An 11,779-nucleotide genomic window follows, 5' to 3' on the forward strand; every position below is an offset into this window, starting at 1 on the left:
GCTCCCTCCTACATCCTGGAAGGACGCTGCCACCAGCGCCTCCGTCGCCAGCGTTTGTCAGGGGCTGTGGGCTTTTTCGTGTTGGTGGGGGTACGGCGATGTGACGGTGGCGAGAATGAATGAAAGCTGAACGGTAAACAAAAGTAATAATTAGCGAAAGTCTTCTATTCTGCCTCCGTGTGGACATCAGTGGTTTGGAATCACTTAGTGGTCTTACTGTATTTGTTTTAACTTGCTGTCACCACGTGGAACATTTGCAGGTGACACGGAGGGGCTTTCAAGGTGAGGACCAGACATTCAGTCTGAAGTGAAAAAAAGAAGTACTCGTACCTGACCATAGTTTTGTTTTCACTTAATAGAAATACTTGGAAATAGAGATGCTGAAAGGGAAAATAAAAATAAATCAAGTTAAAGGGGTTTGTAAGAGTTTAAACTGCAAGGTAAAGAAGAATGTTAGATCTTTGATTTAAATTAACATCTCACATGTGATGCATTTCTGGCACGGTTGCCATGAAGGGATACAAGTCTGCTTGGTAAGCACTGTAGTGTCAGTTATGAAGGAGGCTAAGTGTGAAAGATGTAGAAAAGAAAGTTAAAAGAACTAAGTTTAACTGAAGAGCAGGATACTGGAAATGGGAGTATTGGAGAGCCCATCAGGGCCAAGGATAAAGACTGACAGAAAAGCAGGTTAGCAGCATTAAATGTCAACGATTTCTTGGGAAATTGAGGTGCCATGCTCTGTTACTGAGATGGGTACTAACTCTTGGGGTTAATCAATCAGAAATCTAAAAATTAGACCCTTGTGGGCTTTGCTTTTGTCTGTTCTCCTAGCTTGCTCTCCAGAGTATTCATTGGAGGGGGGGAAATCTCTTCAGAAAGAGAAGCTCTATTCACTGTTTTTTCCTTTTCTTAGTTCCTTGTTTGGGGCCTTCAGCTAACTCCAGTACTGACTCTGTTGGCTTTAACTGTCATAGCCAAGAGTAGTAAATAAAATGCTATGGAGTTCAGGCTTTTTTAATTTTAACACTGTGTTTCTGAAATTCTGATGGTATTTAATCAGATATTTTTAAACTCGCTGCAGTTTGGAAAAATATGGAGTTTGCCATAGAGTCACTGGTGGAGTAGTGTGATAAATACCTGGAGGGAAGGACCACTGTGTTAGCTGATGTTTGGAAAGTTAAATTTGCAGCTGTAGTCGGGAACATTTTTTTAAGTGATTCATTGAATGGTGTTATAAATCACCAGTAATTGCAAAACTGTGCACTTAGTTTTTCCTGAACAAATTAATTTTTCAATACTAAAATTACTGCCAGCAAAATAATAATAATTAAAAATTGAAACTTCATAGCCTGTAAACTGCATTAATTTTTGCCTTCTAAGAGCCTATAGTGCATGATTCCATTCTTATTTTGTACACAGAAGATAGAGGATGTGCATTGTCTTCCCTGAACTTTCATAAGCCAATGTATCTTAATTTTAAGTCTTAATATTTACTAAGCCCTTTTGATACAGTGCTGCAGTCTCTTGCACAGCTTATGGGATTTCTGCAGAAACATTGAGAAAGCATTGCTCCCTTCTTTCAGTAAATCATAATCATAGTAATTTTTAAAAAATCCAGAGTAAACATCACATGGCTAGTATGTGTTTCCACATTTCTAGGCATTGAAATGTTGTATTTGAGTAATGTGGAAAGGCTTCTCCAGTGCAGGAGAAAGTGTTTAAAAAAAGTTCACACCCTCTATAAAAATTCCTGGTTCATTGTTGCAAAGATTATGTACAAAATGTCAGTGCTTTTTTTTTTTTTCTTCCTCTAAGAATGCTTGTCAAATATATTTCCAAATTCTGATATGAATCAAGTCAGTAATACCATCTACTGAGATACTCACAAGAGAGAATAATAGTCCTGGACTACTCTTCTTTCGGCAGTAGTTGTGGGATGATGAGAATGGTGTTTCCTCCTCCCCCCTTCCCTCCACTAACCAGAGGATATGGTTGACTTCTAAAGTGAGTCTGAAACGGTTGTAGGAGTAGGTGATTACAAACATGTTTGAAGTGAATACAGAAGTGTCAGTGTAGTAATTGCAGCAGCTGTTGGGAGTTGGCCTCTGCCTTCTTGCAAGATCCCTACTTTGTGCTGTGTCTGCAGGAGGAATGAATACTCACTTCCCATGTCAACATATTTATCTGGTAATTCCTTTGGAGTTCTGCCTCCAAGTGTTTTCCTTCCAGAATACAGATTGTTTCTGCTCTTCTAAAGTAAAGAGTACTGGAGAAAAGGGCAGATTGCAATTGTTATTTTGGTTTCAGTCAGCAGATTCATTGAAAATAGGATTTGCAATACATTTTTCGTTGTTAACAAGTATTGAGAATGTCTGCAGTAAATCAATTGTAGCAGGTTACTTAGTAGTTTTAATTCTGGGTGGTTAAAATGCTCACAGCAAAAGTTTCAAGTGGCGGACAATACTGTAGAACTACAGATTTAAGACTGTGTGGTCTGTAGCCTTGCCAAAAGATGAGCCCTGATAGAAGTTAGGGAAGTTGAATGTGGCTGTAACAAATCTCTTCACTCTGAGCTGTTTTGAAGTTGGGTTTTTTCCCAATATCTGAATGGAAGTTCTGGAGTAGGCAGAATGATACTTCTTTACTCCTGAGCTCTTCAGGCAACAGTAAATGATCAAGTAGATCTACATTGCAGTCAAAAGTGCAACTAAAATATATTTAGGTAGATCTGGCTAACAGTAGCAGTGAAGGCTATGATAGTGTGGGTGGGTCTTTTTGTTTGCTTGTTTCAGGCTACACTATACAAAACTACTGGAATCTTTAAAAAAAAATATGTATACACACACAAACACAAACTGAGCTGCCAGCCTGTCTATAGTATTATGTCTGATTTTGCTAACTGTTTTTATGTATACTGTAGGTTTCTAAAATCTGTGGGCACAGGGATAGCAATAATGTAAGGGTGAGTGCATGGATAAATGCAAAGATTTTTGCAGTTATGTTGCTGCTGTTCGTGTTATTTCTCTCCTATTACAGTCTGCGTGAGTCAAAGGAAGGCCTTAGACATTTAAAATTAAAAGTAGGATCTGTGTCTAAGTATGGTCTTCAAGATACCTCAGAAGATATTGTCAAATGGTAACTTTAGTCATAGCTTGACATTTCTAGCCCAGTTTCTCAGGCAAACCTTCCATCTGACTCTTGCCTTCCTAATATTTCTTAGGCAACCTTTACTGACATGCAGAATGCAAAGATATTTAGTGCTTAGTGGTTTTGTGAAAACTGGCAACTGGCTGGAGACCCAGGCTGGTGTTTAATAGCTGTCAGTGCGTGTGTAACTTGGAAAGAGCCTACAGCATTAATCTGAGTTGTGTTCAATCCAGAAGCTGGGGGAAGTGGGACTGCTATGCAAGATTATGGGAGGTGGAATGTGAGGTCCCAGGAGGATAGGAAGGACCAGGGTACTTGTGTTACTGCAGTAAACATAATGGGATAAGGCTTGCAAATGGAAAAAAAAGTTTCATTATATGTTCACAAAACAATCCTTTTCTCCATACTAGCAGAAAATCAGAAGGGATGTCTTTGCTGTATGTATATATGCATGCATGCTTTTTGTTGCATTCAATTTCGGTATATAGTTCCAAATATGTACTTTTTTGATAAGTAGCTTCCAAAGATATCTCTGTTATTGAAGTAATTGCTGTCTACAAGACTTACTATATTTGTACACTCAGGAAAGTTGTTAGGTGGTCATAAAATAGACTAAGTTTTTCTATACATCTAAAACGTCTGTAGATTGGACATTTTAAGTTTTTCACAATTTGCATTCTAAGTTTTGCACAATTTTTATGCATAAGTTTTTCTTGGTACCATGTTTTGTTACATGCCTAAACTTGTTTCTTTTTCAGAGATTGGAATGGGACTAACAGGCTTTGGAGTGTTTTTCCTTTTCTTTGGAATGATACTCTTCTTTGACAAAGCTCTTTTGGCTATTGGAAACGTAAGTGTCTGCTGTTGATTCTTAGATTCTGCACTGCTTGGAAGTATATGATATATTAAAAATAAACTAAATATAGAATAATATGTTATCAATTTGAAACTGGATCACAAAAAATACTGTGGCAGTTTGGTATAAAGGAAGAATTATGCTCAGTGATATAAGGGAATAATTTTTCCTGTTTAAAGTTAGAGCAGCTCACATCAATCTAAAGATCTCCAGGTCAGGCCTGTGGTATGTTGTTCAGACAAGAAGCAGCTTGTTCTATAGTTGTTATGCTGCTGCAAATAAGACTTTTAGATTGGCTGTGATTACTAACGTTTCTTTTTTTTATGACCTTGTAAAATAACTGTCAAATTTAAATATCTATTTGGATAAGAATAGTGAAGTGTTGTGTACCTGCTAGCACATGTAGCTTTGCTGTGCTTTATAAGGAAAGAAAGAAGTATGAATTGCTGATAGTCTGGGTTTAGAAGAGCCAACCACCCTTTGTAGTAGAGAGATTTAATATATTCAGTTTTTTTACCAAATCAAAGGTTTTATTTAAAGCGGGATAGAAAATAAATTCTAGTTCTGGTACACAAAATTCCAATCCAAAGTAAATATAAAATGACAGGGTGTTTTCTGAATGTGATAATCTCTGTGCCTCTGCACTTCTCAGTTTTGCCAGCCAGCCAAGAGCACAGCCTGGTAGAGGTTCACATTCTCTTTTGCTGATGCCTTAAAAGTCTGTGGTCAAAACTGATCAGTTTCATTCTGTGGCAGCAGAGTCAAATACTGAGATTCACTGTAGGAAAATTTAAAAACATATATTTGAATTTGGGTGCATTAGTTGAAGCACTGTTCTGAAGCATCAACGAAGTGTATAGTGGAGAAGTAAACAATAAAATAATGCTATTTTTTCTTTTCCTAATGTAAGGTGGAAATACGAGATCCTGTTTAGGGAAATGATGAGAACATAGGTAGGAAGATACAATGACAGGCTATGTGGTAACCAAAGATAATGCAAGAAAAGGTACTGTATCCTTACAGAAAGTTAAGAAGTTGTATCAGAAAGGGGAAAAGATGTTAAGAAAGTGTTTTAAATAACTTAAATTTCATCTATTATCTTGAATGAAATCTGATACTGTCTGCTTTTCAGCAAAAATGTTGCCCAGATGTATGCTTACAAGCGGAAATAATGATAAGTCCTGTTGCTAAAGGACACTAAAAGTAGCTGTAACTAGGTGAGACTAGTATGATAGCATTCAGTCTGTACTGGAACTAGTAAACAGTAGAAAGATTATATACAGAAAAAAACCCCACCAACAACAAACAAGGTAACTGATAATGCTCTTTGGCTGTTTTCCTTTTTTGGCTTTGCAGTGTCTAGTAGATCAGTGCAAGCTGTTGAAGATATCCATGGTACAGAACAGAGGTGTTTTTGTAACATGTCTGTTCTCAGTTTTTAGGAACCTTTGCTGTCAGTGGTGCTAAGCTTCAGCACTGCTTGTGGGTAACAATTGTACTTATGTTACAGGACAGATATAACTGTCGTCATCAAGTCTTTTGACATGATTATGTTTGTCAGAGGCCACAAAGGTAGACTCTTTACTTCTTAAGCAGCTGTGAGAAGAGTTTTGAAAGCTAGCTACAAATGCTTTAAGATAGACTTTACAGAAGAAAATCACTAGTGAATTCCTTCTCACTGTCTATCTTTTGGTATTAGAAGAAGTTGTGCAAAAAAATGCAAATGTAGTTTTGTGGAATGTTTATATCCTAAACTTAGGAATATAATTAGCTGTTTTCTTTATTTGGTTGGTTTTTGTCTTTCCTAGGTTTTATTTGTGGCTGGCTTGTCTTTTGTTATCGGTTTAGAAAGAACATTTAGATTCTTCTTTCAAAAACACAAAATGAAAGCAACGGGCTTTTTCCTGGGTGGTGTGCTCATAGTTCTCATTGGTTGGCCTTTAATAGGAATGATCCTTGAAATTTATGGGTTCTTCTTACTATTCAGGTAAGACTTGTTTCAAAATACCTTTTTGTATTGGTGTGTCTAGAAATAAATGTATTTGTTTAGTATTGCTGCTTTACAGCTGAAAAGGCAGCGTCTTTGAAATGTTGGCTTTTGATAGATTTTATATAAAGTTGTTGATTTACATTTACAAGATGTGGAAAGTTGGTAAATGCTTTTCCAAGACTCAAATCTGCTAAAGTTTGAGGCATATACCAAACTGACTTTGGTTAGACATAAACAACATTACCAAGGAATTGTAAAGCCCAAATTGTTAGAAGTGCGAAGTTTAAACATTTCCTCATAAAAAAAGGCAACTTAGCCCACCAAAAAAAACCCTTTTCTTTAACAAATGGGGCAAAGTGCTTGGTTACAAACATTCTAGGTTTGTAACCTTATCACTTCATTACTGTGGTAGTTCAGTGAAAAAATGTTTTCTGTATTATTTCATTACATTTGTGCCTTAGTGTATTCAGAACTGCTGGTTTTGGTTAGCATTATCTGGACTGAGTTAAAAAATTAAAATTTTCATCTTTCCTTAACAGCAGTCTTGATACACGTGTTGGCTTTCACAATGTGTCATTTAACTTCTTCATAAATGCAGTTCTAACAGTGAAAGAATTTCAGTTGTAACAACCTGTATTATCTATATCTATCTTTATTTCCATGGTTGAATTTACATACTTTGGGATACAAGAAAGTACAAAATATGCTAAGAAGTTAGAAGCGAGGCTTTTAATTGTTCTTGGACTTGTGTTCAGATGAAGACTGTTCTACTAATGCTTATTAATCTAATAACAGACCCCTAAAATATTTTTGAAGTGTTCAGATGCTGGCGAAGTAATACAGTTCCTATTAATCAAAATCAAACCACTTTTCTCATGGTGCTCTTTTGCTTCCACTTGGTAAAATTGTATGTTAATCTTGTATTTAGTTTAGATAAAATGTTCAAATATTTTTGAAAAAAAATTATAATCTTAACTTAGTTTTTACTATATGCTTCTTATTGTTCTACTCTGTATTAACTTTGAACTCTATCCCTGCAAGTGTTTTGAAAATCACAGTATATCACCGAATACATTGTCACTTCTTACACGTAGCATTTGAGTTTAATCACCCAGTACAAAGCAAGTAGAGTTTGTTTTCAACCAAACACCCCTCCTTTTAAAAGACCTCAAAAGAATTATAAATTACTATGCCTGAGCAGGCAAGGTTATGGATTATCTATTGGGGCTAGCTAGGGGCCATCAGGGTAAAATAACATTGAAGGGGTTATAGGAGGTCAGTAGTTATCCCTAGGTCACTAGGACTATCCCTTTGCCAGAAGAGTATCAACAAGGGATTGATAATTCCAGGTGTGAATGCTTTATCTGATCGGTTTTAATATAAAACAGCTCTAGACCATCTTGTCTAATGCTTAATAGCTCTTACAGTCTAAATCCCTTGCTACAATGTTAGCTAGTGACTCAAACAAAAATTTTTGGTTTGCTTCAGTCTTGTTCATTTCAACTGTTATCATGGTTTTGGCAACTTGCCTCTTTCTGAAGAAGTTAAAAACAGCCTTTCCTCAAGCATCATTTTATGTGATTCCTCAGGATCCTGCTGTTTGGTTGCATAACAGAAAACTTCCCTGGTTGTCATTGGTCTCTGAAGTACTTAATTCTCTTAGGCCCAAGGAATGCCAGATCACACACCTTTAGATTTCTTAGGGCAGTATGTTGTGAGGATGGGCATTTCTGTGTGTCCTAATGATTCTAGTCATGTAGACTTTTATATGGAGAACCTTTATATTTATCAAGCGCAATTTAGCAGTTATAGTAACTACTTCAGCTTGGACTAAGATAGTACAAATGTAAACCACTGTATTATACTTTTTTTTCAGTCTCTCGATTTTTAGACCACTAAACCAGTTCCGCTAGTTGTTCAGGTCCCTCTAGAACCTTTACTCGTAGGCTGTCATCTTGCACATCTAGACTACTTTTACACAATAACCTTTCATACACCCTGTAGCAGCAGAGTGCCTGTTGTCCACAAAGCAACAGTTAAGTACTGGTGACCAAGAACACTTAAACAAATGACAGCATTGCAAAGATTTTTTTTTAAAGATGCATCTGACTGAAATAAGAGAGAGACACAATTATTATTCTACTCTGGTTTAAATATAGAATGTCTTTCTTTTCTTGTCTTTATTTAACATGCTGCCACAAGTTTCCCATCAGAAGTTTAGTCCTTTGCCATACTTTCACATGCACAGGTTGCGTGTAATGGAGAAGGCTATTATGGGACAGTATCTCTTCATATATTCTAATCTGCTTTTGGAGCCTTGTTTACATTACAAGCACCAATGTTATGGCTACCAATATTATCCTTCCCATACTGACTATTTCTTATTCTGGCTACCCCCATTGTTTTAATCTGTTACAAGGGGTTTGTGTGCCCTGCATCACAATTCACCAGACCGCTGAAATGATTAGGTCTTTAAAAAAAAGAAAATCTCCAGGAAAAACTTGCTGGTATTGATATTACCCAGCAAATTGTTCATACCAATGTAGTGAAGAGGATGACAACTTGTGAAAAACTTTGCTGTTTCACTGTGGCTGAGGTTTCATTACACGTTAATCCTTATTCTATGCAGGGAATGTATAGCTCAACAAGAGGTAACTCAGAATGCCACCACCAGCTGAGTTGCTGCAGTTGACTGCAAACAGTTGAAATATTGCCATAGGAAGTTTGTTTTCCTGCTGCAGAGACAAAGTGGACAGCGCAGGGGGCTACACCATAGCAGCTATGCTAGGCAACATCCCCTGGCTAATGATTCAAATCTCTGACTTCACATAAATTTGTGTAATAAGTAAATACACAGCTCTGTCATGCTTATTTTTCTGTAGTTGATGTAGAGGACCATGTATGGTTTCAAAGGGGATTAGTCAGAATTAACTTCAGTTGTTTTTACACTGGGTATTGCAATACTGTATTTCCTATAATGTAAAAAGAAATTATCTCAAAATATGTATGGTAATTTTGAGAAATCAGTTGGGTATTCTTTCTTTAGTTATTTTTTGAAGAGCTGACTGAGGGTTGCCAGCCATTGAGAAAATTAGGTCCATTTAAGAATAAGGTGTTTCTTTCCTGGTTTTCTCCTTTCTCTGCTGAATCTATGTTGGTATATTTGTAAAATTACTGAGCTCCAAACAAGCTAGATGATTTTATGTAATTTTGGTTTAAAAAAATACGTCCTATTTCTTCATTTCATAGCAATATGGGAATAGTTTAACTATAAAAACTAATACAATCTTCTTATATCTTACCTAAAGGGGGTTCTTTCCTGTGGTGGTTGGCTTTATTAGAAGAGTTCCAGTTCTTGGATATCTCTTGAATTTACCTGGTATAAGCTCGGTAAGTGTTCGGTACTTCATGCAAAATTTGAAGCTTGTACTGTTTTTTATTCCATTGTTATAGCCATAGTAGAAATGCATCAGAAATAAAGCAAATATAACTTCCAAGCAGTGACTTTGAGTGTATTCCTGTATAGTTCTTGCACCATACAGATCGCCTTCCTTCTCACTGAGAGACTTGTAGATGTAAAAGGAACAAAAGGACACCTTTCACCTTTGTAGAAGCTGCCCCCACTTCTGTGTTGTGAAGCGGAGAGAGGCCCTGATTGTGACTGGAAACACTGGGGTTCTGCTTCCTGCTTCGCTGTTGGCCCTAGGTGGCCAGCTAGACAAACCATGCCACTATTGTGGGCGTCTTCTCCTGTCTGTACAATGAGGAGGACACTTGTGTAGTATTTGGATATATTTATGAAAAGCGGCCTGTAAAAGCAAACAGTTTAGTTCAATGTGAAGTTGCAGCTTGTATGGCAAATCCAGAAACTCTCATGATGCATAATCATTCATCAGATAGTTATATTTATTAGGGTCCACTGCACCAGACTAAGTCTTGCTATTTACTAAGATTTACATTTTTTCAAATGCAGTTTTCCATTTTTTTAACCAAATAGCCGGGGATTTAAAGACAATTAACAGCTGCCAGAAAGATGGTCATCCAGAGTGTTTCAGTCAACTACTTTTACTGTGCTAATTTCTGTATGTGTTTTAACACAAGCATTTTTAACCCTAGTTTTGAAAGCAACAGTTTTAGTAGCTACTACTAAAAAAATTAGTAGGGGGTATAACTTAGATGTATACAGGCTGTTTTCTAAAACTTAGTGTTCAAGATCATCTGTTCCAATCTTACAGTTAGGCAAAGTTCTGGCTTATAATTCATGATCAATTGAATGTTTAATTTGTCAATTGATCTTACTTAGTCATATTTAATTTGATCATAATGGGGTTAAATCTTGTTTTAAAAAGATAATTGTTAATGTTTTATTCAAAGCCTACGTAGGCTCAGAAGAGAATCCACAGTAATGGTCAGTTGAAATATCTTACTTGGTCTACTAATGCATGTGTGGCTGATACTGTATTGTTTTGTTTTAATCATTAAGCTAGCAGTGTTATCTGCATTCTTCTATTTCCTTTTTCATTCTGTTGCATCTTCATGTTGCACTGTTAATGTCTATATAAGAAAAACATGTCATGCAGAAACACAATTGCAGTGTAAGATTTTTAATTTTCACAATGTATATCATGAGACCTTGGTGAGTACTACTTGACTCTCATTTTCAGTTGCATACTAACTGTGCAAATAGCAAGTAATATTTGAGAGTAACTTTACTGTACATAAATGTCATGCAGCTTAAAACCTTTTTGTTTCCTTTTCTACAGCTTGTAGATAAAGTTGGAGAAAGCAACAACATGGTATAATGACAAGAGAGCAGAAGACTGATTCTAAACTTACTGTATTATTTATAAAATCCTTTTGAAGAATACTCAGCACAAAGATTAAGTTGTGTACAAAGGAAAAGCTTGTTACATTCTTTACATAACAGTTTAATTTAAAATGTATAGTCAACAATATACATTAGACAAGAAGCTCAGCAAATATGCTTCTAGGAAAGTAACTCCAGAGTTCAGGAAGTAAACTGAAGAGGTGAAAGTCATGGAATGACCCATGTTACAGCTGTTCGAGACTATTTTTGTTGGTTTTGGAAAACATGCTAGAGGCAATGAACCCTTGTGGAATTAACGGTGCCTGTACTTTACCTCCTTATTTTGAAGGTGCAGTAGAGCAAACAGGCCTGCATTTTTAAGGGTGACCCAAACTTATCCAACCCTCTGCTTGCTATCCTCAGAGTGAAGAGAAAAAAAAACAAAAAAAACCCCAAAACAACCAAACAGAAAACTTCTTGTGTAACAAGAGATGAGTCTTTGCATGAAGGTTAAGATGACTATTCATCTTTAAGTGTATTATGACAAAAAAAAAAAGGAAACCCTACACGGTTCTGTTGTAAACAATTTTGTAAATATGTGGCTGAAATAAAACATTGTTATCTTAATGTTTCAAAGCCAAATGTAAGTTGATTGTATTTGCCTTCCATTTTGGAATATGCAAAAGGTCAATCTTTAGTAACTTCAGTCTTAAATGTTGGTTCTGAACATGTAGAGAGCTCAACAGGGAACTCTGGAAAATGACTTGCACTCCTTCCAGTTTGTTCTCCTTGAGTTACATTACACGTGCATCCAGATGAGAATGTAACCCCTTGTCACTAACATGAAAACTTTGTGAAATATGCTTCGTTCACAAAAAAATGCATTTGGTTAAGGTGCTGACAGGAACCCTGTGAAATGTATCTTACCAAAATTTGAACCTTTGTTTTTAAAGTTTGAAGCTGATTTCTTTGTTTACTC

At 36.2% G+C, this 11,779-nt stretch overlaps 1 protein-coding gene across 1 annotated transcript; it reads left to right on the forward strand.

Moving 5' to 3' along the window:
* Positions 1-3,911: 3,911 nt before the first annotated feature.
* On the forward strand, positions 3,912-11,490 carry GOLT1B (golgi transport 1B). Its single transcript, XM_009879667.1, has 4 exons — positions 3,912-3,997; positions 5,812-5,990; positions 9,302-9,383; positions 10,757-11,490. Exons 1-4 carry the CDS (start codon positions 3,914-3,916, stop codon positions 10,793-10,795), a joined length of 384 nt encoding a protein of 127 aa, XP_009877969.1. The 5' UTR covers positions 3,912-3,913; the 3' UTR covers positions 10,796-11,490.
* The last annotated feature ends 289 nt before the right edge of the window (positions 11,491-11,779 follow it).

The sequence above is a fragment of the Charadrius vociferus genome, unplaced genomic scaffold (genome assembly GCF_000708025.1).
Source record: "Charadrius vociferus isolate BGI_N301 unplaced genomic scaffold, ASM70802v2 scaffold90, whole genome shotgun sequence".
Classification (NCBI taxonomy): Eukaryota; Metazoa; Chordata; class Aves; order Charadriiformes; family Charadriidae; genus Charadrius; species Charadrius vociferus.

Coding starts and splice junctions, on each gene's coding strand:
- GOLT1B (XM_009879667.1), top strand. CDS start 3,914: ATGGGACTAACAGGCTTTGGAGTGTTTTTCCTTTTCTTTGGAATGATA. Junction 3,998..5,811: donor CTCTTTTGGCTATTGGAAAC/GTAAGTGTCTGC, acceptor TGTCTTTCCTAG/GTTTTATTTGTGGCTGGCTT. Junction 9,384..10,756: donor ATTTACCTGGTATAAGCTCG/GTAAGTGTTCGG, acceptor CCTTTTCTACAG/CTTGTAGATAAAGTTGGAGA.